Source organism: Camelus dromedarius, chromosome 8, assembly GCF_036321535.1.
Source record: "Camelus dromedarius isolate mCamDro1 chromosome 8, mCamDro1.pat, whole genome shotgun sequence".
NCBI lineage: Eukaryota > Metazoa > Chordata > Mammalia > Artiodactyla > Camelidae > Camelus > Camelus dromedarius.
In genome coordinates, this window is record NC_087443.1 from 73,671,679 (window position 1) to 73,698,921 (window position 27,243).

General features: G+C 47.6%; 1 protein-coding gene across 3 annotated transcripts in view; it reads left to right on the plus strand.

The window, feature by feature from the left end:
• PLPP4 (phospholipid phosphatase 4) overlaps positions 1 to 27,243 on the plus strand; it is a 114,405-nt gene that overhangs the window by 39,911 nt on the left and 47,251 nt on the right. The window contains exons 2-5 of one of the 3 annotated variants that reach the window (XM_010997931.3): positions 5,518 to 5,626; positions 14,413 to 14,503; positions 19,219 to 19,282; positions 21,233 to 21,357. In XM_010997931.3, coding sequence (XP_010996233.2) covers positions 5,518 to 5,626; positions 14,413 to 14,503; positions 19,219 to 19,282; positions 21,233 to 21,357 — 389 coding nt within the window. Of the gene's footprint in view, positions 1 to 5,517; positions 5,627 to 14,412; positions 14,504 to 19,217; positions 19,283 to 21,232; positions 21,358 to 27,243 lie in introns of those variants that run through there. The other 2 variants (XM_031461869.2, XM_031461870.2) reach the window with 2 other exon arrangements.

Below are 27,243 nucleotides of genomic sequence, written 5' to 3' on the forward strand. Positions count from 1 at the left end.
CACAGCAAGTGACCTGACTTTGAGCAGTTATTTTCATGGGAGGAAATGATCTGTTTACTTTAGTAGAAACTCCATGCTTTTCACATCAAAACATGTTGCCCTGTGCAGTTTAGACATGTTTTAGTTTTGAATCCCCGTCAAGTGCAGTGATGTTGACGATAGTTAAGATTCAGTGAATGCATCTGATGGGGGAAGACGTTATTTTGAGGCTGGACTGGCCCTGGCTGCTGCACCGGAGTTTATCGGTAGTAATGGAGAAAGCACTGCTTTCACACCTGTGTCGTCTCATTAAATAGCGTTTTTGCTTTGAAATGATTAACAAATGATACTTTCCGACCTGTTAGATTCCCACCCCTCCTTCTGACACAGAGCCCTTCCTTTCTGCTTACTTTTGATCGTCAAGCCTGATGAAATCTTAAGCGTCTCCACTGCTTTCGAGCATTTCAGGAGATGAAGTGGATAACCTGGGCAGTTAGCCACGTAATCGGGGTACTGATTGTCATAGCAACTCTCTTCTTCACGAGTCTCTGCAGCGATGGGACAGTGCCATTCAGAGTGAGGACAGTTTTGATTCTCAGCCTCAGAATATGAGACGCCTTTGCATCCGTGGATCTGTCAGACCCTTTCTGGACATTGAGGTGTTTTTCTTTGCATTGCACTTATTGGAAATAAAAGGACGCTAAAGGGTTTTACACACTCCCCAGTGGTCAAAGAGTGGCTGCCCTTTCTTCAGCCTTTTCTTGAAAACTCAAGGGCGTCGGTCCTCCCACTAGCCTGAAATACACTAATGCTGGCAGGAGGTGCTAAGACCGGTGGGGCTGTTCTCTTCTGCACCAAATGGCCCCTGATGGCTGTGCTTCTGAGTTGTCATTTTTGTTGTTCATCTTCCTTTCTGTCTCTCCTGTGACACCAGTGCTGCTGGAGGTGATTGTAGGGGCTTTCCAAGGAGAGTTCAGCTTATACCTAGACTTGACCCTCCTGACTGCGCACCACGGAGAGGGCGCACTCCCCCCGCCTCCTCTCCTTCCATCCTCCCGTCTTGCGTGGGAAGGTCTCGTTGACCCTCATGGAGTAGGCAGGCCTCCGCCCAGAGGCTACAGCATTCAGGTGGAATTGAAGAGCATACTTTTCTTTTCATTGTATTTGTTATGACATTTACCAGCTGTTTATGGAGGGAATGCCAGTTTCATAATTCAGTGACATGACGTTTCTTCTAGAATAAACTCATTTTAGTTTGCAAAGTCGAAGAAAAGTTACAGTGCAGGTGGATGGAGGGTCAGGCAAAACCAGTCCACGTGGTTCTTAAATGGCTGAAGTTGGGAAGCGCTGGTTTTCCCTGAGGGCTCCACCTCCAACTGTAGTGCTCACACCGATCTTGTTAAAAAATGAAGATTCTGATTCAGTAGCTCCGGGCTGGGGCCCAGGATTCTTCATTTTTAACAAGCTCCCTTCTAGGTAATGCTGATGCCCTGGCCTCTGACAACTCCAGGTTTGGTCCACAGATCAGCAGCACTGAGATGTTTTCCTCTGCATCGTATTTATTGGAAATTAAAGGAAGCTAAATGGTTTCACACACTCCCCAGCAGTCAAGAGTTCACCGAGAACCTTGCTGGAGATGCCAGCCCTCAGTCCCCTCCCTGGACCTGTTGTATCTGCAGTCACAAAAACCCCCAGGTGGTGCCTGAGCACGTTAGCATTCGGGAAGCCGTGACCACACCCGCTGCTGGGAGTCCTCAGTCCTCAGTGTGTAATGAGCCCTGGTGAGCAGGCAGCTGGGGCTGTGCCTGAACTCACCTGGAAGCAGGGTTTCCCTTTCCTGGTTTCCACACCGCTTGCAAAGAGCTCAAGGAAGGATGTTTCCAGACCTGGTGTGGCCTCTCTTGGGAACACCCTTTCATGTTTCCAGGGCTTTCCATCCCACCACGTGCCCACCTCATCTCCCATTTGCATTCTGAGACCCATGGTCTCTGTGCAGCTGCCGAGCTGACTGGATTCTCAGTTGCAGACACTGGTGGCTGGCACGTGGCTGGAGAAGGGACATCTTTCTTGGTGCCGATGCTCCCAGAGGGTCTAGTTTGCTTGATAGATGTGTTCTGGTCACAGCCACACTGGATGGGGTGAGGAATCGTGCAAAAGGCTGGGTGCATGAGGCTTTAAAAAATTGCCAGGAGGATAGTAACCTCTGGGAGTTTGAGCAAGGACAGTGCTTGGCGGTGAGCCAGCTCTCCGGCCCCGCGGCCGGCTGTAAGGGGAGGAAACAGGAATCCAGGTTCTGGAGTCTCTTAGAGTGGGGACTGCAGGATCGTTAGTGGCTGCAGCCATATCTCTCATCTTACCTGCTTTTCTCTAATGAGACTTTGCCACGCCCCCACCAGGAGGTGGAGTCGGTTCCCCTCTCTGGAATCTGGGCTGTGCTGAGGACTTGTCACCTAGTGATGCTACAGGACTTCTGCATCTAGGTCAGAAAAGCCATTCAGCTTTTGCCTGATTCTCTTGGGACCCCCATTCTGGGTGAAGCCAGTAGCCATGAAGAATTCTGACTCTGCTGAGATGACGGTGCTGGAGAGGGGCTCGAAGGTGCTCCAGGAGGCAGCCCCAGAGCTCCCAGCTGGCAGCCAGTGCCGACCGTGGCCACGTGAGGGACCATCCTTGACCTGAAGGCCGAGTCGAGCCTTCAGGTGATGCTGCCTGGCTGATGTCTGCCTGCTGTGACCACATGAGAGATTCTAAGAGCTCTGCCTAGCTGGACCCTTCTCTGTTTCCTAATCCACAAAATCATGAGCAAAAACAAAATGATTATTTTAAGACATTAAGTTTTGGGGTAAGTTGTGATGCAGCCATAGTAACTGGAATATTTTGGAAGCTTTGGGTTTCGCAAGTAGGTTATATATTCTTCAGAACATCTGTCAAACAAAATTCTTTTTATTTAGTTATATTTAAAATGTTTTGAAAACACCCGGGAACAGTGAAGAGGTTGTCACAAAATGAAACAAACAAACAAACAAACAAAAAACCCCAAAAAGCCTGAAAACTTTTACTGGACTGAAAGCTTGCAGGTGGAGTCTAGAGTAAAATGATAATGATGATAAAATGCTGGTTTCTGTTCATGCCCTGTTAGGTACTTTCTCTATGTTGTTTCATTTAGTTTTTATTCCCACTCTATAAGGTGTGCCCATTTTACAGGTAAGGTGACTGAGGCTCAGTGATGTTAAGGAACTCACTAAGAGCCACACAGCCAGAGCTGAAATTTGAACATGGATGAACCTGTCCTGCAGCTGATGGAAGAATTGTTAAGGTGGAGAGTTAAGTCTCTCAGTCTCCTCTCCTTGGGGATAAGGGTTCAGGACCATTTGGGATCATCTGCTCAGTGCTGGGCCCTTCAGATCACCTGGGGAGTGTTTTATAATCCACATACTAGGCCCCGTTCATACCAAGACTGTCGGTCTGGGGTGGGGTGTCTCTAGATGGTTCTGACCCATCTCCATTTGACACCTCTGACTTAGTCCAACTTCCCGTGTTGCAGGTGAGGACACTGAGGCCCAGTGAGGAGAAGTGGCTTATTCTGAGGCCCAGAGCAGCGTGATGGCAGGGCTGGGGCAGAGAGCAGTTACCCAGCGCCCAGACAGCATGCTTCCCGTGCTTCGTTTTGGAGGAGGCTTGGAGGGCCCTTAGCATAAGTTAACTTGTACACAGATAAAGGGATCTCAGTGCACTTGGAATAAGATCCTTCGAGAGGCATGTTCCAGGCACAGTGCTGAGCGAAACAGTCATGGGCCGGCACCACTTTCTTTCTTCTTGAAATTACATAAGTACACAGAGGGACAGAGTTTTAGGACTTAAAACCTCAGCTCGGGGCACAGGGAGGGGAAGAGAAGAAGGAAGAGAGACAGAGAAAGAGGGAGAGACAGATAGAGAGAGACACAAAAGACAGGTTGAATTTTAGGTCTCTTTCTGATACATAAGAGAATTCAGCGTGAGGCTGATCAGACTGAGGATATTTTCTGTGGCACCTGTTCAGAGTCCCGGACAGAAATCAGATGTGCAGTCACCGAGAGTCCCGTCCTGCTGGGCTCTGAGCACACAGCCCTGGAGTGGCCCCCACCCTCCATGCCCTCCCGGTGTAGCTAGCCATACCAGCAGATCATGATTATACAAAAGCCCAAGTCTGGGATAGAAACCAAGGCTGTGAGACCCCTGATTCTGCCCAGGGGCTGGGATGGCTTTAGGATGATCCACTGTCAAGGTTGTTCCTAAGGCTGCAGGGTTTCCTGGGACACAGAACTTTCAGGAGAGAGTCCTCCTGGGCGAATCGGGAAACTGTTGGTCACCAGGGTGGTTTCCCAGATGCAGAGACAGCTGACCTCCTCCTCCTCACCCCCGACCTCCTACTCCTCATCTGGGTAACGGTGCGCCTTTTCCTGGAAGCCCAAGACAGAGGCCTTGGAATCAGCTTTGGCCACCCCTACCTCCCGCTTGCGTGTTCTTCCATTCTGTCCTGCCCTCTTCTCCTCTCTTTAGGCGTCTCTTGCCGGGACAGCTGTCATAGCCTCCTAACTGCCTCTGCCTTCCCTTCTCTGTTCTGCTCCAATTCCCCATTCTCACCACTATCTTGCATTGTAAATTTCATTCCATGCTTCTCTGCCAAATTCCTCACTGGTTCAAAAGCCAGATTCCTTAGGCTGGCACTCAAACCCAGAGTCACCCGGCCCCTGTGCTCTCTCCGGCCGCATCTCAAGCCATTCTGAACTGAATTCACCAGGTGGAGAATTGGGCTGGAGAGCCGGGAGGTGGCCCTATGGCCGAGAGGTGACAAAGCAAACCCCATCCCTGCAGTCTCTGTCTGTCCTTCCCCCAGTTTTCCTCTTGGTGGTGAGTCTTTCCTCCACCTGGGTGTTGTGGGTTCCCAGGACAAGCTGAGGCGGGGGATGCTTAAAGCTGTCTGGTTTCCTGGCAGCAGCCCCAGAATGCACCTCGCTCCTCCTTTCCCTTCCATCCTTCTTCTCTGAGTCTCTCCTGTCCCAATCTGCTGTCTTCTCTTGGAAGCTTTTCTTTCTCACTCTGCCCCCTGGTGGTGGCGAGGGAGGCGGGGCGCTGTCCGGGTAACATGAAGAAAAGAACGCCGCCAGCTCTTTCTGCTCCTTCGCCTTTGCTTCAGCTCAAGTCCGTTTAATTCCCAGGGTCTGTGCTGCTGGCCTTGCCTGGCCCCTGTCCGAGCCACTATTCTGGACTTCCAACTTCCGGCTCACTTTGGAACCCCAAGTTCTTAGGGTCCTTGTATGTCAGCCTCACAGCTGCTCTCTTATGCCCAGAGTTGGTCCTTGCTGGCAGGTGGGGACAGAAGATGCTACAGTCTCAGTCATTCTTTCCATCTTTCGGTTGGAACTGGCCGAGAACCATCAGCCCGGGAGCCTGTCCTCCCCTCCCCTTCCCCTGAGGCTGGACTGTCCACCTGGGCACGTGCAAGAGCTGCCTTCTCCAATGCTCTGCCTTCATGCCTCTTTCTTTGCTTTGTTTCAGTTTTACAGAGTTTTTGGATCCATTCCAGAGAGTTATCCAGCCTGAAGAGATCTGGCTCTATAAAAATCCTCTGGTGCAGTCAGACAACATACCTACCCGCCTCATGTTTGTAAGTACCCTGATTTCATGGATGATTTGAACACTCTCCTGAGTATGAACAAAACGGGTTTTCATTTCTGCTTTTCCAACCCCTGCTGATGATGGTGAGCAGCTTAAAAAAAAAAAAAAGTGAGCAGCCCCTCAAATTAAAATTCAGTTCCAGCTCAGGAGAGATGCCACTTGGTCATGTGAGAAGTAACTGCCTGACACTTTGGAAAGAGAAGGGACCTGCTTACCTGAGCTATGCCGAGTTGTTTCCCAAAACAGTAAAACAAGACTTGAAACTAGTGAACAGAGTTTCCTGCTCCATCTCCTTTTAAAGTAAACCTCAATTTAGCCTAACTCAGGTACCACAGATAGCTCTGTTAACCACTTTCCTGGTTTTTGCTGATCAGTTGACCAGTGATGAGACCGCTGTGTGTGACTCAACCCCAGGATAGCATCTCATGTCTCTGCTCCTAGGATAAACGGGCAAGCATCCAGATAGCTGGTGGATATACTGGGAATATTTGTACCTCCTCACCCTGCTCCATGTCAATTACAGCCTGTTACGCTTCCCTTACTATGTGCAGGCCCTTTGCTGAGAGCTTAAGAAAGGATTATTTCATGTAGTCCCACTCAGTATCCCAGGGAGGAAGATGTCATTATTGCCCGAATTTTGCAGATGCAGAACTGCATCCCAGAGAGATGAAGGAACTTGCCTAAAGCCACACAGCCAGAGAGCTGCAGAGCCAGGATTCACAGCCAGCTCTGAGCCCCGCTCTTAGCCAGGAGACTCTGCCCTGCAGTCGGGAGCTGAGTGTCCAGGACTCCTTGCTGATGCTTCCTGGCTCCTGGAGAATTGCCATCAGGCTTCTCTGTAGCAGAGAAAATTCTGAAGCTGCCTCTTGTTACAGAACAATAATGTAGCTTTTGGATGGGCAACCTTGTAGCTCAAAGTTTAGTCTTATTGCCATGCCGCTGTGTCTTCTGCCTCTGGGAACTTAAGTGACTGTTTCAGAGCTTTCACAGAGCATATGAGGAATATTTTTGTATTTTGAAAGAAATCCCTCTGATTTTGTGGAGGCAATCTTATTCGTCAGTGATGATTGGAAAGATCTTTGGGTCTGCAAACAGCTCGAAGTGCCCAGAACACTACATGAGTGTTTGAGTGTTATTTTAATTGCTTTTTCATAATGACTTTTCTGCTGGAAAGTAAACTGGGTTTTTGGGAATACCAAGGCAATTGAAAAATTCAGGGTGCTTGTGAGTAGGGCATTATGTTACACTTGAGTATTAAAATCAATTTTTTTTTTGTTATCATTTCTGCTCTAACTCAAACCTTCCTTAAATCCTAGCAATAAAGTAACTAGTGTGTGTCTAACTAGTTCATCCCATAGTTTTAATAGGGGGGAGCTTCTGTTTGTCACTTATCCCCATTCTTCAAAGATTTCACATTTCCTGGGCTGTAAAACACAATTTGGAGCTGAATGTTCATATGAGATGTTGTGAGAAATTTGTGGCTGTGTCCTAGATTTATGAACAATGGATTGTTTTGAAGTCTAGATCCAAATGCCACAAATATTCTGGCTGCAGACACGAATAGGAGGGGGGCACATTTGCATGTTGGCAGTGGTGGGAAGGGGGCAGTAAAGGAGTTATTCAGAGCTGTGATGCTCAGAGAATAGAAGGGTATTCAGCCACAAACACTGATTCATACCCGCTAATCTCCTAATGAAATAAGCTCAACCTTTTGTTTTGTTAATAGAAGTTGATGAATTTCATTCATTTGCTCACAAGATTTAGTGCGATTCCACAATAACCCAAGGAAAGCCGTAGATACATTTAGAGTACCTGTAACACAAGATGGAAAATGCTTTGTCATCCCATAAATTAGATTTGTTCTCCTGGCTTTTATTAAGAGTTTAATACAAGATACCATTTGTCTGCTTTTGATCCTTTCAGACCTTCTGGTGTTTATAGGAGGATTTGTAACGGAGCATGTTTTCACTGTTTTTAAAAAAGAGCCTGGTTTCCTTAGAAAGCTCAAATTTCATCATTTAATGCATAAACACGATCTTGGGATCTCCTCTACTTTTGGTTGGAATATTTTAATCCGAAGGCAAACTTGCTAATTTTCTAACCAAAGTGTTTTTTAAAGGCAGCTGCTATTAACCCAGGTGTTTCTTTGTTTGGGAAATTAGTATTTTTGGAGTTGTGTTTGTGTATGTGTGTGTGTGTTTTAAAGGAACTACTTGGTCAAATGTCACAAAAATAATATCAGAATATTAGGGAATTAAATGAGGAAGAAATGGTAATGACCTCATTAGGAAGCCCCGACTGGCATTTTCTCTGTATTTGGCACCGTCAGGTGACATTATCTGTCAACATGAACCTTGGTGTGGGTGGACCGTGTGATTCCGATAACTTGTTTCCCTTGATGACTCTGGGTTTCTGTTGACCAGAGAGACAGGCTGAAAACTCTTTTCTCGCACACTGAGTCCTGACTTAACATTTCCTGGATGTTCCCAAGCCATCAGCTGCTTGCTCCCTTATTCAGAAGAGATCATGCTTTCTTTCTGAACGTGTGGAGTTTATCCGAGCATCTTTGAAAGCCTACTTTTTGGTGTAGGGAGATTCAGCTGGTCTTGGGTGTTGCTTTTTTTAGTAAACCCTCTGTTGTTGTCTTTAGTGTTCATGTCTCTGTGCATGCAGAGAACACTTCCAGGAGCTGATTGTGGGTGAAGAAGGCTGTACGAGCTGCAGGTGGTGAGAAGTCAAATCGGACTTGACCCCTGCAGGCTCCTGGGAGAGACAGTACTCTGAAGTCGAATAGAATCTGGAAGGGGCCAGAGGAGAGGCTCAGGAGAACTTTCAGGGAGCCCCATTATCATCATCACCGTCACGGTGGTCACAACAGCAGCCCTCGTCTCTGGAGAACAGCAGCTGTGCTCATCGTGTTACGAACAGCATCTCGGTGAATCCCCTCAGGGTCCTTTGAGGTTGGCACTTTTGTTATCCCGTAATTTTAGTGGAGAAAGTGAAACTGTCATGAAATCGAACAACTTATCCAAGGTTTATGACCGCCAGTGGCTGGACCAGGATCTGAACACCAGTGGCCAGAGTGCAGACCCTCTTGGAGCCATTGAGTGCTGCCTCCTTGGGGGCTCAGGTGAGGTGGTGAGTGCAGCGTGTCACACACAGAAGAGCAGGTGTAAAGGAATTTGCTTCGAGTGCTGGGTGGTGAAGGGGGTGGAGGGAGGCAGGGGTAGAGGCAAATGGTGGACAGACTCCAGGTTAGTTAATTATTGCTTAATTCAACAGACAGTTACAAAGCATCTTCCTTGGGCTGAGCACGGTGGCAGATAGTGGAGGTGCAAAGCTGAATAAGGTGCAGTTTCTCGTCTTGTGGGGACACAGACACGAACACAAGTCAGACAGTGCAGCGTCTCAGGAAAGCCCACGAAGGACTGGCACGACTCAGGTAGGAAGCTGAAGAAATGGTAGCCATTTCCCCATTTCCTTCCTTGGCTTAAAAAAAAAAATCTACCCAAGCCCTGTCCTTGGCCCTGGTCTCTTTTTGCTCCAGCCATGATATGTCCAGAAGATGTACTTCTGTAGAATATTACTGATATTGTGTTGATCTGATAACAGGGTTTTCTCTTCTCAAGTCTTCTAAGGGAGACAGAAATAAAGTCAATTTAGCGGGGAGGAGGGAAGGAAAAGAGACAGAGATGGCTTTTGATAGACGGTTTAATTTTTAGATGCTTTTGAAAACTCAGCTCTCTACTTTGCGATGCGCTGTAATGGTTCGCCCACAGCAAGGCTTTCCCAGGTGTCTGTGCGTCGGGAGCCATCACCAGGAGCACCGTACAGCACACCGTTCTGTCCGATGCCGGAAGTTAAGGCACTCTGGGCCCATTGTTTTGTCTGATGTGCAGGGACCCCGGTGACAAGCTCTCCTCTGGCTAACATCCTAACATCAGGTGCTCTGGTTCTGACCCCTCCAGTGGATAGATGTTCTTGGCACACTCATGCCTTTACCTTCAGACATGCTGCTCCCTGCTTGGCTGATTCTCAGAAGCATCCTGGCAGCACAGTGCCCTGTATCAGTGCCCAGGGCTCACCCGGTGTAGCACGGCTGGGGGTGGATGGCACTTCCTGTGTTGGTTTCATTGGTGGCTCTTGTTGGAGACGTTGGTCCTGTAGGGCCTGGGTAAGATGCCTGGACAAATTAGGCTTTTCTGTGCCCCGGACCTCCCTGCACCGCCCAGACCTAAGGGCACAGATGGGCAGGAGCTTATGTCTGGTCACAGGAGCCTGCTTTGGGTCATCTGTTAACAGGTTTCCCCGGGAACAGCAACCAGCATTTCGTGGAAGCTTGCTCTCTGCTGGGCTCCGTAGGTGAGCAATCGATGGGGCTGCAGAGTGAACTGCCTCGGTCAGCTCCCAGCTTTGCTAATTACTAGCTAGCTACATGAGTTGAGAAAATCCCCTCCCCTCTCAGTGCCTCAGTTTCCTTATCTGTAAAAGGGAGGATTTAACAGCACTTCCCTCCCTCCCTGGGGCGTTGAGAGCATCAAATGGGATAATAGACTTACAGTGCTTCACTTAGTGTGTGGTACATAAGAAGCCATAGTGAATTTAAATTCTTGCAACAATGCTTTGCTATGTATATCATCATTGTACCCATTTTACAGTTGAGGACACTGAGATTCAAAGGTAAATAGGTTAAGTAACATACTGAAGGTCACAGAGCTGATAAATGTCAGAGCTGGGGCTTGAACCTGGCTCCCCTTAATCTGAGCCTGTTCCCTAGATTTTCCTTCACAGGGTTCTGGCCTCCCCACCTGTGGAAGAGCATCACGCAAAACCAGCCACGTTCTAGACCCTGCTTAATGATTTCTATATATTATCTTGATGTGTAGGTGCTGCATAGTGCATTCAATCGGTAGTTTACTAAGTGTCCTTTAGTGCAAGAATGACCCCAGCCTCAGTTTTCCCATCTGTAAGATGCGTCTGTTGGCCTAAGGTGATCACTGTGATTCAGGACTCCACTGCAGGTAGCATGGCAGCCAGGTTGGGGTGTCCTGGTCCCATCAGCGGCGTGCATTTGTGTGTTCATGTATCTCCCTGAGTTCCAGTTTTGTTTTCTGTACAAGGAGGATGTTTCCCCCAACAGAGTAGCTAGAGGCTTAGACAATGTGAGGAAAGCCCCTAACACATAGTACGTGCTTAATCTATGACAGCTGCCAATGACACTTCTGTGATTTACCCATGTTCCTGGAATGAACGCCCTTCCTTCCTTCTCTGACTCCAGAGTAAAGGCATATACCATGTTTTATTAATGCTGCTTCCTTCTGAGGTGAGAGCTGCTATATTACTGTGGTTAAAAGCACAGAGCTTGATTTAAACAGTCTGTGTGCAAATGCCCACTTTACTGCTTATTAGCTGTGTGGCTTTTAGCAGGTTGCTTAACCTCTCTGTGCCTTAGTTTTCTGTCCGTTAAGTAAGGAGCGTCATTCATAGGGGTTGCTTGAGGATTGGATGAATTAATTTACACGAAGTGCATGGAACAGATCATGTCGTTAGTAAGTTTTCAGAACATGTCAGCCTTTGTCCTCTAACCTACGAATGTACATTCAGTGGCCCTGTCCTTTCATACCTCGTGTGGACAACATGTGGAGAATAGAGAGGGGCCAGTATGGGCCCTGCATCCTGCAGCAGTGAGTGGCTGGAGTTCATTTTTTCGGTCTCTCTCAGGTCCCATTTAATAAGCACAGACCATTCACTGCCTTTCCCCTGGGTTGTTCTCAGGATTTTCAAACTTTTTTTTTTTTTTAAAGCCATGGAAATATTAACCTAAGGGAAAACAGTGCTGGGGGAAATGCTGTCTGTCCTCCATCTCCACACCTGTTTGGAGGTAGAAGTAACCACTCCCCACCCCTGTGTCTCTGTGTCCATCTTCACTTTCTCCTCGGGCTCAGGCAGCGGAACAGAGGCTTCTGAAGGCTTTTGACAGAACGTGGAAGGGGCGTGCACTGGGTTAACTCAGTCTGGCTTGCTGAGTGAAAGGGGTGCCTTTTCTCTCTTTATCCCTCTTTCACTCACTTCAGAGGTGCTTTTTGCACAGGAGGAAGTTCTTTCCCTAATGTGTTGACTTCTGGGGCTCATCTCTTGATTCCGACTTTTGGTTGAAAAATATTTGTAGAAAGGGGAGCAGATGATAAACATAAATATGTCTCTGTCCTGATTTGAGGACTGTGCTGCTCAAGGATATGGCAGATATGTTTCTAGGAAGATGGAAGGGGACTGGAGCCCACATGCCATTAGGATGACTGGCGGGGAGAAGGACCCCCACCTGTCCCCCACCCCGGCCACATGTCACAGTCATGTGCAGACATTTCTGCTGTGGCTGCCTGGGTGGGGGCTGTGTCTCATCTGATGGCTGCAATCCCTCACCTGAGGAGCTCATGAGGAGAGCCCTGAGCCCTCCTGGGTGCTTAACATTGGCTTAACATTGGTTTGTTAGTGGTTCTAGAAAACAGCCCAATGTGCATCTACCTAGGAAAGTCACAGAACAGGTTGCATTAAGTGCAGTCTGGTGGGGCTGTAATGAGGAGCAGGAGAGCTGAGGCAGCGAGCAGTGCTAAAGAGACCCCCTTGGTCATCAGACCATGAGCTTGGAGCCGCTGGGCAGCTCTGATGCCTTCTTCAGCTCCCACTCGTGGGCTGGGAGCTGCGGGTCTCCCACTCGTGGGCTGGGAGCTGCGGGTCTCCCACGTAGTGCCCCCCGTCTCCTGTGTGGTCGGCACAGTCCACTCAGGGTCCTCCCCGCAGGCAGCCACCAGAGCCTCAGAGGGAATGTCTTCCCATATCGTATTTTCTCCAGGGTTCCGTTTCTGTCTAACTTCAGAGTATTGACATCTGGGATTGTCTAATAGGGTTTTCTTCCATCTTCATATTTAAGGTTTGACTGTCGGTGGGGTCATTGCAGCCCTGTTTACTGTTCAGTGAGCTACTTTCTCCTATTTGGCAGAAATAAGTGGTCTTCAGTGCCCAAAGCGAGAGGAAACAAAAAAGCTAAGAATTTCTTCAACCTTGACTGTAGCTTTGGGCTTCTGTAAGCAGGGTCTTCAGTCATTGCTCTGTAAACAGTGAATGTGTGAATGAAAACTGACACAGTGTTTCTCAGTCACCAGTATCAGTATCCTTTGAGATGCCTGTTACACAGTGTCGATTCCTTGAGCTGCCCTGTGTATGTTTGAAGGATGCAGCCTTGTACCGAGTCAGCAGGTATTCAGGTGTGAGTGCCACCCAGGCACCTGTGGAAACTCACAGACTTGCCGGAACTATTCATTCACAAGGGAGTATTGCCTTTGTGAGCCACCCCTGGGGAAATCCTCTGCTTCTCTGTTTCAGTTCTGAGCCTCCTCTTGTACGGCTGCCTTAAGACCCATGCTGTAGCCTTCTGAATCCCCTCCTTGGTGGTAGGACTTAGTGATGTGGTGTTTTAATAGCCAAGTCATTCAGGGCCACTGCTGACAAACTCTTTGAGCTGGTTACTACCACCTGTGGTCAGAAAGAAACTGGCCAGTAAGGAGAAGGGTTTCTCATGGGCTGTCTCTGAAGACAGCTCCCAAAGAGGAGTCCCCAAGATGCTTTGAGCTCTGGCAGTCTATTGTAGCAAGTGTGTAGGGCATACCTATTTATTTTGAAAGACGGTGCTCATTTGGTTGAATTCTGTTTTTGTAAAAAGAAAAGTATCTTCTACTCATGCCTTGGCCCTACTGAAAAGCCCCTTTCCAGAAAATGACATCGACTAGAGAGCATGGGTAGCGATTTCCCAAAGTGTGAGCACCATTGGTCAATAGTTGCCACACCCCACCCGTCCCACCACCATCTGTGAGCTCAGTTGTGGATCTGTGAGCTATTTAATCCCTTTTGATTGTTATCCTGAGTTGTTATAAGAAAGTAACATAAATACCTTTTTTCTTGGTTGTTGGAATGCTGAAAACAATGTGCTAATTATGGAATATTGATTAAGGACTAGGTACAGGACGCAGAAAGCCTGGCCTCCAAAGCCTGGCCTGGCTTCTCACCAGCTGTGTGTCCTCAGGCACATGATGGAGTCCCCAAGCCTGACAAAGATAGTCACAGAGCCAGCATGAAGATTTAAGAGACTCCACTTCCTGATGGTACCTAGACATAGTTCCGCCTCATAGAAGATTTGCTAATGACTGTTGTTTGCATCTGAATCCCACCAGCTTGATCCATTAAACACTTATTGCACTTCTGTGTGTTTTGGTCCAGAGGAGAGAAGGGGATGGTGGAAGGAGACTTTATACAATAGGACTATCCTCAGCTTTGCAGAGGAAATGACTATTCAACAAAAGAACACCAAAAGGGAATGAATCAATTGACTCTAAGCAAGTCCCACGTGCTCCCATGCTGCCAGAGTGCTGGGGGTGGGAGGCCAAGGGTTCTTCCACCCCTCTGCGGGGGAGGACGTGACGAGGGTTCCTGGCAAAGATGAGTCATTATAATTATACACTATCCTTTTCTGTTTAAAAAGCCACCAATTTCAACGTGGCTCCCAGCAATTACAAATCAATTATAACCCATAATCAGACCTCCGAGTTTTCAAGTCTATGGAGCCTCTAAGTATAGATATAAATCCTTCTTAGTTGGAGGTCAGGAGTTCAGTGAGATCATTCAACTAGTGAGTCTAAACGAAGCTAACTGGAACTAATTATCAGTCAGTCCTCTGATAGCAAACTGCTGTCCTCATAAGGGATTATTTGTTATTTCTTCCAGGCAATTTCTTTCCTCACACCTCTGGCTGTTATTTGTGTGGTGAAAATTATCCGGCGGACAGACAAGACTGAAATTAAGGAAGCCTTCCTAGGTAGAGTATTCAGTTTCTGCTTTAGGGGATGGGGCAGAACTTAGATGACTAGATTTTGAAAATCTCAGTTGCACCCAACTGATTTTTCTCTTGACCAAATTAAGCCTGGAAGACACTAGACAGAATAAACTTTTAGCCCTAAGAAGAGCCAGTGCACGGATGGTAAGTACCTTACCTCTGGGGCCAGCCCATTGCCGCTGTCCCTTGTGCTGAAAATGAGTATCAGTCTCGCACATCAGAGCTCTTGTGCTTCCCAGGCACACGGGAAGGGCAGCTCTTGGCTGTAAGGCAAAGTGAATCTGAAACATTGTCACCACTGATTGCCCAGTCCCACATTTGGGGCTAATATGCCCACAGTATGGGCAATTCAAAAATCAACCACAGACTCCTTGACCAACCACTATTAACTAGAGGCAAAAATGGGCAAAAGCAGATGTAAAACATAAATTGGAAAAAAGTTCCATAACTCATTGTCAGTTTGGGAACATTCTGGCAGTTAAGGAAGTGTGATTGTGTAAAGAATGCTACAGTCTTTGCCATTGATTATAATACCATTGTTATAAATTCTCCCCAAGCTAAGCCGTATCTTCATGTGCTACGAGTTTGACATTTTTAGGATTAAATTTTTTTTACCTTATCTTTATATTAATCAAAAAACTGAGTAAATGACATATTAAGAGAAAGCAAAACTATTTGGCTTATTTAACAACCAAAATAAACTACCCAGTAGCCAGATTTTCAGCTGTTTGGTCATTAGGAAAACTGAATTAAGTTTATTTTTTGACACTGCACATTAAAGTTACCCAAACCCTCACACAAATTGTGTTGCTGGTGTATTGCATAGGCTCACCATCCAGTTAGGTAGTAAATCTGGAAATACGAGATTCTTCACTAAAGATTATGTTTGTTAATTACTGGGCTTTGAGGAAATGAAAATGTAGCAAAATATGGTCTTCCCTTTTCTTGGTAAGGGAAAGCGGGTGAGGGTGAAATCTAGGTTATAGAGAACAGTAAAGGGGTGGAGAATGTTTGTTACATAACCAGGCTTTGCTTAGGCTCTGTCTAGTTGAAAAGAACAGAATTCCTCTCAAATTAGCTCAGATAAATGAGAGATTTAGTTACAGGGCTATACCAAGCAGTCTCAAAGACATCCAAGAATAAGGAAGAGGACAGAGGAGCCTGGTGGGGATGGAGCAGGGATCCAAGCCACCTGGGGTGGAGACGCCCCTTCGCCTCCTGACCCTCTGCTCTGTGATACGCCTTCCCTCTCCTCTCACCCCTGGCTTCAGTCTCCTGTCTGGATGTCATTTCTGCTGCCCACACCTTTGGTCTATACAAAGCTGGAGCTGGTCATGGTGGGTGCCCCTGGCCCACACCTATATGTCCATTCAGCTCCAGTGCCCACCCCCCAAGTTTCAGCACATCTCATGGTCGAGACTTTCCAGGTGGAGACTCCAGCTCGACTCATTTCTGAAGTGTGGACACCAAAGTCATGAATCTCTGGCCAGCCTGTAGGTGCCCTCCCCGAAGTCAGGTGTGTACCCCAGGTTTCTCATTTGTGATTTGAGAGTTTGGTGGTCTCAGTCTCCTCAGCTGAGGTGATGAGAGGGTCAGTTTTTCCAGGGACGGTGTCAGTGCACTCATGGACGTGGCTTGAGCAGCTGGGGCGGTGTTTGGACAGATACCACTGTGGTCCCCCAAATGTCCCACGGGGAGCCCTCTCGGTTAACCTGGAAATCCCTGTGCCTCCCTTGTTATTCTAGCTGCTCCCCTGGCACAGAGTCCCAAGATACGTGACTGTGGATGAGAACTGTCTTTCATGGTTATGGTTATAATTTGCTGCCCGCTCTTGGAGCTGGGCTGTTGTTAAGGCAGTGAGGAGCTTCCTGTAGGTCTTTTTAGTCTCAGCTAAATCTCCCTTAGGATGGCAGTTCTAAATTGCACACCACACCCACCTCCTATATATTAACAGAGAAGGCGGAGTTACTGGATGTTCTGTCTGCCTAAATAAACGGGAGCCTGCTTGTAAAAATGATGAAGAACCTCCCATCGTACACAGTTAAAAAAAAAATCACTGCTTTTAGGGAGCCTTGGAAGTAGGGGGTTGGGGAGTGGATCTTTAAAAACCAAGACTGGGAGTACTTTTCCACTGCTATCTGGGATCCAGGACTTCCTCGGCGAGGGTGGTTTAGTGCTGAGGTCTTTTCTTTACCCCTGCATCCTCAGCAGACCTGGACCCCAAGCGGACCCCAGCGGCCCCCTTTGCGCATCTGCTCCTGGATGAGGGGAGGGGGGCTTGCCCCACCCAGCGTCGGGCTGTAAGGGATTTGGGCTGCAGACAGCCAGGTCTGCATAACAGAGAACCCTGTTTTGGAAGGACCACAGTGCTGAATTCCTAGCAACAGCAAAAGTGACAACAAAAGACATCTAAATCCTCGGGGGTGCTTGTAAGCAGGCGTGCCCTCAACATAGGCCACTTGCGGGCCAACTCTCAGGACACGCTGCTTTGAATTTCTTTATCAGGCACAGTCTGGCTTGTCTTTCTGACGCTTCTCCCAAGCCTGCAGTGCTGTAGGTCGCTGTGAACACAGCCCTTATGAACCAGCTACCCGGGGCTATTGTTAATGAGCAAGCCCCCCTGATTGGGGCCATTCATTTCCTGCTCGGCCAGCCTCTCATGCATCTAATCTCAGCCCAGCCTTCTCTCTGGTATCAGGGAAAGGTCCCCTGTTTTGGTCCCTTGGGGGTTGTGCTGTTCAGATGAACATAATAATCAGTTCCGTTTACTCTTGGAACGCTGCAATGACTTCCACCCTAAATGTCATCACTCCAGATCCCCACTCTTTTTGGTCTCCTTCAGGCTTTTGAATCAGAGAGTGAAGCTGCCAGAGGTTGGTAGCTACAGTACATCCACACAGTTTCTAGCTCAGCTACTTGAAGCTTTTCAGAGAACTGCTCTGGGCTACAGGAAGCCCAGCCGCTGCCGAGGCTGGGGATGCGCATGGTGTTCTGAATTGATGTAGTGGTCTGTCAGGTTCCCCATGGGCACTATGAGATCAGCTAGTGATGCTTGTTCCTGGAGATCTCTGTGATAAAGCCACATTGGGACCAGGATAAGGAGTCCAGCCCTGCTGGGAAAACACAGCAGTGAGCCTACTGGACCAGCCCTAACAAGCAAAGACCCCTGTCATTTCAGGGCCGCCTCACAGCCTGTTAATTACTGTGGCTCTGGGAGAATGCTGCAGGGAAGATAGCCCAGGGAATATGCCCTCCTCTCTGCAAAGGAGACCTCTCGGCAGTGCTCTGAGCTTGTGAGACAGAAGGGAAGCCGATGTTTTAGGAAGGAAGGGCCTGTGTGTGCAGAATGTAATCAGAAGATCTCTCCAAGTTCCCCCACGCTTGCTTCTAGTTTACGCATGTGGTGTTACGTGCTTGGTGTTTCAATGGTGGCACCATGCTGCTGACTCATGCTCTGCTCCCCACCCCGGTGGCCCGTCCCTCCTTTCTGCCACACCAGATACGGCAGTGTTTCCCGTCCCATACTTGGGGCATTAGTTTCCCTTTGACAAAAGTGTTCATTTGAACTGGTCCCTCTCATTCTCTCTGCTTCCCATTCCCATGGCTTCTTAAAAGCAGGTGAATTTTGCCTCCATCTCAGTGGCCTGTGCCCTTGGTGACTGGGTTGGTCATTCACGGTACTTTCCATTTGTAGAATAACACATTTGTCTCCCTGGAGGACCATGAATTGCTGTAGGCAGCTCCTTCCTAAAAATATCCCTACACTGTTACTTTCTTACATAAATCTCAGCTGGTATTGAACAGTGAATATTTGCCAAAGGGAAATGGTAACTACGCTTTATTATTCAACAGAGCAATGGAACGGGGCATCCGTAGGTTTTTATTGCTTATGCAAAGCATTTGACCTTCCATCACATTGACTTGCCTTTTGTGCAGTCTTGATAAACACAGGAGAGAGGTGCAGCGTTCTTGCAGAGAAGGCTCTGTGACTCATTTCACTTGCACCCTTTGGACAGTCTGTGCTTCATCCAGCAAAGTCCTTCCCAGCTGCTTGGAGAAAGTCCCCAGGCTGTCTATTTTTAAAGCATGGCATCCAGAAGTGCCTACTGTTTTAGGTGGCGGAAAGCCCCACCTGGGTAAACCTTTCCAAAACCCAGTGAGAAGGTGGGACGCTTCACCTTCTCAGAAACAGTGATTTGTTTGATAACAAGTGGACAGCTGTTGGCAGGAGACGGGTAGGTCAATGAGGAGGTAATGGTGGAGTGGGCACCTCCTATTTGTAGGATTCGGCAGCTGCTCTGATTAGAATTATGTCTGAGAAGGTTGCCAGGAGAAAACAAAAAAGTTGTTTCTTGCTACCAGTGAAAGAAATTCTACATGCTGTAGTATTAAATCTGTTACTATCAGGCCAGAACATGATAGATGGACTGCTCTGTGATACTGAAAATTTCAGTCAAGAAAGAGAGATAAATTTCATGTCATAGGGGCTTGGAATTTTATGAGGCACTCTCCAAAGTCCTGTTCTAATTATGTTTTACTCTAGCCACTCCAAATTCCCTCTCTTGTTTAAGGGTATTTGTTCATATTTCTATGGTCATAAATCAATTATGATGATGATGAAACAGTGATGATGATGATGATGGTTTTGATTTGAGAGCCAGCTGGTTATTTTTCTGTCTATTGGTTTTGTTTTGTAGCGGTGTCCTTGGCTCTTGCTTTGAATGGAGTCTGCACAAACACTATTAAATTAATAGTGGGAAGGTAAGTTCCAAAAAGAAACAGTGACTTAGACTCTCAAGGTCATCTGTGTAGGAACCTTGGCCACAGAACACTGGATAGGACAGATTTGAGCTGTTCTGGTTTTCCCTTAAATTGTTGTCCTCCTGGGATTTCTGTCCTCAACACAGATCTTTCCTCTCCTTTGAATTACGAACTCAGTATTTCAGTAAGCCGAACATCAGCAGTAAAGAAGTATCCACTGACTGTACTATCTTGTGGGCTAAAGCCTACTGCTGGCATCTCCAGTTTATGTACTGCTGTCCCAGGTCCTCACCAGACACCCACTCGCTTGTCAGTTTTGGCCTCCAGAAATAAATAAGATTGCTTACTTACTGTTCTCTTCGGGAAGAGAAGTATGGATTGGCTTTTGAGCTTTGTTTGGCTCAGGGCACACTTCTCTTACCTGCCTGGGAAATGATTTCTGTCCTCCATTTATCTTTGGCTTCTCCCCCAACTGCTCCGGAAGTGAGCCGGTCTCTGTAGAGACAATCAGCCAAAAGACCCAAACTCAAGACATGACTTTGGCCCTGACTAGCTGTTGGCCTTGGACAGGTTGGATTCCCCTCTCAGAATCTCAGTATTTAATGATCATCTACTTGGCGTGCAGTGCTGGCCAGGCACAGAGGGGGCAGAAGGTGGGTACAAATTAGGAAGTGCGTGACCTGGTGCTGCGGTGTCCTTCCAACTTTCCGTGCTTAGAGTTGTTGTGGGACTCTGATAAAACGCTGATTCTCAGGCCTTTGTCCGCTCTGAGCTTGAGGTTCAGTAGGTGAGTAGCCACAGTCGGAGGAGCACTAGCCACGTGCAGGAGAGACCGTACACCAGCAGCTCTGACGGATTATTGCTAATTGATAGGTTAAGATTTTGGTGGATTGTTGCTGGGCTTAGGTCCCAGAGCTGGAGGACCAGTGTGTGAACTGTAAGCCAGTGTGTACACAAAATGGGGACTCTATTCACAGCGTTAGCGAAACCTTGTCCATGGCAGGCATTCAGCAAAGATTAGTTGAATTAATGTGATCGACCATCACGTGTCTGTGTGAGAATTCTCACTTGAGGGAAGCAGACACGCATGGGGTGAAATGTGTAGGGGCAAGAATCCAATTCCTGGGGTTCACAGCTTGCCTTTGCCACTTACTGGCTGTGTGTGACCGTGGGCGGGCACGTAATCTTTCTAAGCCTTTATTTTCATCTGTAAGATGAGGGAAGTCCCAGGGCCTGCCTTGGGATTGTCATATGAACCATATGACATGACCTACGTCCAGGGCTTAGCGCCGGGTCTGGTACCCAGGAAGTACTCCCGAAATGTGAGCTGTGATTGTGGCAGGAGGCTGGACCCCAGGGCCAGCTTCTACTCCACTTCCCTGGAGAGTCTCCCCCACAGCCTGGACCAGCAGCCCACCTGGTGACTGTGTGCTCTCCATCTTGGAGCTGAGCTTCCAGGTCCTCCCAGTGAGGTTAGGGGAGACCTGCTATTTAAGGAAGGGCAGGGAGTTGGCCATTCAAATTCAGTCTTGGATCTTGGAAGCAGCCTCCGAGTGGCGGAGCCATAGATGGTGGCAGGAACTACCTTTCACTCCACCAGCGCTGCGCTTAGGGGGCTCCTGTAAGTCATCTCACTTAGCCCTCAGGACCTCACCTGTGGAAGGTACAGATCTCCCTCTTTTACAAATGTGGAAACTGAGGCTGGGGGAGGCTACGTGACCTTCCCAAGGTCATAAAACTAGTAAGTGGCAGAGTGCGAGTTCTAACCCAGATCTTTCTGACCCCGAAGCCTGAGCTTTTCCCAGGCCGACAGTGTCTTCCACTGGGGGCTCCAAAGTTGATGGCAGAAGAAGAAGCTGGTTGGGGTAGTGGGGCCTGGCGGGGGTCAGCTTGGGGTTTGTTTGTGATGGCAACATTTTATATTGAAAATGTCCATGGTGTCTTTTGTAGACCTCGCCCCGATTTCTTTTACCGCTGCTTTCCAGATGGAGTGATGAACTCGGAAATGCACTGCACAGGTGACCCCGACCTGGTGTCCGAGGGCCGCAAAAGCTTCCCCAGCATCCATTCTTCCTGTAAGTTCAGTGGCTGGGACACTCTAATTCCCGGGTCATGTCTCCTGATCACTTTCTTTGGAGTTTAGGTGGAGAGAAGAGTGTTGATAGGTGAATGTTAAGCCCAGTTCACTTCTCTTCTCTGTATGGTGGTTGACTTAGAACCGAGATATTCAATGGGAAGGAATAAGCCTGTGGATGAGGCTCTGGAGTTTACAAAACATTGTATGTGTTGCTTTTGTGAACTCGGCAGAGTGGAACGTGTGACAGTTTACCCTTTGGCAATACCATTTGGGAACATGACAGTGCAAGGGAATTAACCATGTTCCCTGGGACCTTACGCATTTCAGCTCAGTGTTCTCTCTAGTTTACTCCTTCAGTGAACGTATTATATGTGTGTGAGTGAGTGAGTGTGTCTATGTACTAACATATAGCACATATTTGTATACATACATACACACACATACACACATGCACACGTACATACATACATACATGTACACTCCCCCCCCAGTATATAGTCTGATTATAGTTTTATGGGCTGGGACCAGCCTTACAGCAAAGACTCAATTCTGTGAACCCGGTGCAGGGTGGTGTGTTGGAAATCACACAGGTCTTTGAAGTGCGACAAGTCCAGGCTCTGCCAAGTTCTAACTCTGTGACTTAACCTCTCTGTGCCTCAGTTGCTGCTACGTACAGTGGGGATGATCAGGCCTCCACTGTTGGTTGGAGTGACAGTTAACATAAGGGATGCTGACCGCTGACATTTCTGGAGCATCTGCCACGCCGACATGTCTAGGTGCACTGTCCTATTTAATCCACTCAGCATATGTAAAGTACTCGGGATCGTGCTTTAAATAAACCCCAGTTATCCATGTTATTGTTTATCACCAAAGCTGAGGCTCCAGAGTGTCCTGGCTCATAGGTGACCGCTTGGGAGAGGACAGGCTGCTCTCATGACTTAAAATCCTTGGTTCCCCTTTGGCAAGCCTGTTACCTTAATCTTCTCTGTTTTTTCTAAGTACCAATAATCTTTGCTGCTTTTTCTAAGTCCCTAATACACATCCCGATAGTGGCTGCATCAGGGAACAACTGGATGCCCTTTCCTGCAGGGTGGTTGTTGGGCATTTGCTCAGTCTTTGGAGATTAGGGCCTGTCACAATACTGGGCTGCCAGGCGCTCCAAGTGAATCTCCATCCAGCTGTGCAGCAGCCCTGCTGGGTCCAGTTGTCCCCGTTTTGTGCACAGGCATAGTGAGGCTTAGACAGACTCAGAGACTTATTCAAGGACACTACACTGACCGTTGTGCCAGCCTCTAGCACAATCGTTTCTTGAGCTTTCGGTGATTAAATACAACGAGGTGTCCACAGTCCACATTTGCTTAAATAAATAACTTGCTTTCTCCTCTAGTTTCTTGGAGACTGTAGTGCATTGAGTAATGGCCCCCAAAAGACACGTCCGAGTCCTAGCCCACGGAGCCTGTGAATGGGACCTTATTTGGAAAAGTCTTTGTAGATGTAATTAAGGATCTCAAGATCATCCTGGATTTAGGGTGGGCCCTAAATCCAATGCCAGGTGTCCTTATAAGAGAAAAGCAGAGGGAGATTTGAGAGTCAGAGACACAGGGGCAAAGGCCACGTGAAGACGGAGGCAGGGATTGAAGTGATGCAGCCACAAGCCAAGGAATGCCTGGAAGCTGGAAGAGGCAGAGAAGGATGCCTCCCATAGAGCCTCCGGAGGCACCACGGCCCTGCTGACACCTTGAGTTTGGACGTCTGGCCTCCAGAACTGGGAGAGAATAAATCTTTCATTTTCAGCCGCCAGGTCTATGGTAATTCGTTACAACAGTCCCGAGAAAGGAGTCAGGAGACTTAAGACTGAACACTTAGCAGTTCATGGGAAGGATTTGTCTCCAGAGTTACGGGAGGGATTGAGAGGAAGCACGTTCACAGGTGTGTGTGTCTCTGAAATGCCCTCTGAGGGTATCGTGGCAGAGGGCCCAGCACACGTGAAGGTGTGGGGTTCGCGGGGCTTCCAGTTTTCAGCATCCCTGTCACGTGAGGCCGCACATGCATTTGGAATCACTTGCTCTCCGACTTTGTTCCTCCTCTCTGACGTCAGGTTTTAAGTCAGTATCTGTTTAGGAGGCCGTCTCGGTGCCAGCTGGAGGAACGCCTGCTGTACTGGTTTCCTGTCTCCATACGGTCAGGGGTTCCCGTGCTGGCGTCGTGTAGAGGTACCTGGAATGGTGTTCACCTGGGGCCCGCGGCTGTCTGCTCTCCATCTGTGTCCTTGTGGGGTCACTCAAGTTCTCTGCTGTTTTAGGACACGTTCTGTTCTCCCAGAGACTTGGTGCTGAGCTCTTAAGTGGCTTCAGAAGTGTTAGTAAGCGGTCAGAAGTGAAACCCTCCAGGAAAGCCTTAATCCTGACTTTCAGATGATTGACGGAGGGCGGCAGCACCAACTTGTATCTGCTGTTGCATTTGAACTTGGGATAGAAGTAGCTCTCATGTGAGTAACTCAAGCTAGAACACTGCTGGAGCGCAGAGAGCCGAGGCCAGGGCCCACAGAGTTTTTACTTGAGAGGCACACGCTCCCTGTCAAAAGCGTTTTCTGACAGGTCTGCCCACCAGCTGCCTTGTCAGGTGTGGGGCTGATGTCCCGTCTGTGCTGGACAAGCTTCTTGACAGAGGTTGTTACTATTTTTCACTGAAGATGTACTTAAAATGCTGCAGATTTTTTACTGCTTGGGCACAGAATCCTCCAGCCTCTAGGCTTTGGTGAGTATTTTCTTCTGCTTTCTTTTCTTTTTCTGTAATGACAGGTCAGTGATTGCCTCATAGGGAGCTGCCGTATCCACTTAGAAAAATCATCATTGCTGTTTTCTGGATTTTTTTTGTTGTTGTTGCTAATAGGAAGCCTAGTGGTTGGTGTGACTCTTGGCTCCACAGAGGATGTGGTGGACCTCAGTTGGGGTGACCTCGGTGGACTCCCACTTTGATACACACGCTCTTTCTTCCTTTACTAAAATCAGTTTTGTAAGTTGCACTTGACTGCGTGGATACAGTTGGTCTGGGCCAGGGCTTCTCCTGAGATGAATTCCCCATTCTAGGCAGGCGTGGGTTTGCTTCTGTTCTATTCACAGATAGTTGGTGACCCTTGCCTCGCAGAATAGTTGGTTCTCATTGAACATAAGAACAAACATTGATTTCTTCTAGAAGCGAAAGCTCTTGGCTCTTGTTCTTAATTTACCATAAGCAGTCAAACAGCACTGCCCTGAAGTGTCCACGTGACAGAGTTTCAACAAACAGCATGTCCCCAGGGCAGCGACTTTGTGGGACTTGCTCTGTGAGGCCACCTGAGCCATGCTTGTTGGAAAAGCAGAGATCACAATTTCAAAGAGTGAGTGATTTCCTTCAGAGTTTTGAGAAGCTTGGGATTTAAAATGGAAAGAAAGCAATGTGGCTTCAGTACAGGGAAATTCTGAAAAGGAAATTTGTCTCTTATCACATCATCTCAGCTTGGGTCTTATCTCACCCATCTCAGATTGGGTGTTGTTCCAACTCCCAGAGAAAAATTGAGGGAAAAAAATCTTATTATTGCCAAATCAAGCTATCAAGAAACTTCCTTTCTGTAAAAATGGTGGGAATGAATAAAGCGATACCATTGCTCAGGGGTCAGCAAATGACAGTGTGTGGGCTGCCTGTTTTTATAAATAACGTCTTATTGGAACGCAGAGATGCTCGTTCTTTTGCATATTGTCTACGGAGTCTTTCACTTTATAACGGCAGAGTTGAGTAGTGAAAGAAAGACCTGGCCCACAAAACTGCAAACATGTTGCCCACGTTCCAGACACATAGTATTAAGAAGCGTTACTACAGGGGTCTGTGTGGGGGACGGATGAACAGAAGAGCACAGAGGGTTTTTAGGGCAGTGAAACTACTCTGATTGACACTATAATGGTCGATGTGTGTCATCATCTGTTTGTCCAGACCCATAGAACGTACATCCCCAAGAGTGAACTTTAATGTAAACCATGGACTTTGGGTGATTACGCTGTGTCAGTGTAGATTCATCATTTGTAATAACTGTTGGAGGATGCTGATACTGAGGGAGGCTATGCATGTGTGGGGCTGCAGAGGGGGGCAGTTTATAGGAAGTCTCTATCTTCTTGAATTTGCTAATAAACAAGTTTAGGAAAAAACATTACTAAAGCAAGACCAGTGCCCTTGAATGGTGCACATAGATGTTTCATTTTTAAACAACTCCATTACAGTATAAAAAGGGGGCCTTTAGAGGCTAATCAACGCTTGTGGGATGCATTCTTTAAATGACAGACAAAATTCCAAAGGTGTGTCTGGCTGATTGATGGTGATTTAAGCAGACTGTTTTTGAGCACTTCGTGTTTTGTAGGTAGTGGGTACAGGATGCGCAGACATGGCCATGACCTGTCTCGGGCCAGGACAAACACTGGGTGCTTTAACGGAGTGTTCTGGGATTGGAGAGCTGAGAATTCGAGTCAGGGGATGGGGAAAGCCTCTGCGGGAAAAGCCCTTTCTCCTGTCATTTCCCAGGAGAGTGCGTATGAGCTCTGTGTTTTGGGTTATTTATGTTTGCAGTGTCTTTATTCTGTTCCCTAGCTGGGTATAGAATTCTAGGTTGAAAATAATTTCTGTGCAGGATTCTAGTTTACGGTGTGCTTCAGAGACACCCAGTGACGTTCCTTTCTTTTGTTTTGCTTTTCTCTTTCTCCCTCTAGAACCTTTTGGGAGCCTTTATCTCTGGTCATCTGAAGTTTCACAATGATGTGCCTTCCTGGGATTCTTTGTATTTATTGTTCTGGTCCCTCAGTGGGTTCTTTTATTCTGGAACTTTGTGACCTTCCCTCTATAGTCCCTGTTTCTTTTCTCTGGATCCTGTATTAGGCAGGTGCTGAATCTCCTGGATTTATCTTATATTTTAATTGTATTGCCTATTGTCTGTCTCTTGTCTTTTTTGTTCATCTCGCCCAGAGATTTAAAATTTTTTATTTACCAACCCTGAATTTTATTATGGTCTTTATATTTTTAATTTCTAAGAGCTCTTCTTTAAACTCTGATTAAAAAAAAAACATCTGATTCTTTTTTTCATGGGTACACTATCTCTTTCCTCTTTTTGTCTGCAGGTTTCATGTGTTCCACGCCTTCTCTTTATTGGCATGTTTTGAGTATCTAGCTTTCGTTAAATATCTCACGATCTTCGGCTGGGTGTTCTTATTTAAGGTGAAAAGACTAGAGCTAACTGGACGGATCTCACCAATTGGACTTTGCTCAAGGGTGGATGGGATTGAGCTGGGGTTTTACTGGGTGACCCTGAGTGTTAGATTCTGGTCTTTACTTGAAGGCTATTCCATTCCCTGGAGGAGAACCCCCAGGCTCTTGCCAGGTGTATGTGAGCCACCGCCCAGGGGCTGGTTTTCTCATGGGTCACCTTGCAGATCTCCACTCCATCCCCCTGTTTTCAGTCTGATTATTCGGCCCTGTTCTCTACCCGCCTACTTTTTCCAAGCCCAGAGCCTTGGTTGGGTAAACTTTCCACCTTCTTCAAGAGTTGGGGAGGTGGCCGTTTTCTGGTTTGCGGATGGGGTGGGGACTTGAAGAATTTAACTGCTATAGGGACTTTCCACTTACTTTCCTGTCCAGTCTGTGTCTCAGCCCCGCCTCCTGTGGTACCTGTGTCTCTGGTTCAAAGCTTTGCAGGGCCCTGCCTGGGGAATGAGCCCTTCTCATCAGCACCACCCTCTGCAGGCATGGAGATGCGCCTTCCCTGGCCCTGAGGGTCAGTATCTGCTCTGTCAGCTGCTTCCCATCCTCATTGACTGTGGGGTGGAGTTGAAGTGACTCTCGTTCCATTTAAGATAGAATTGTT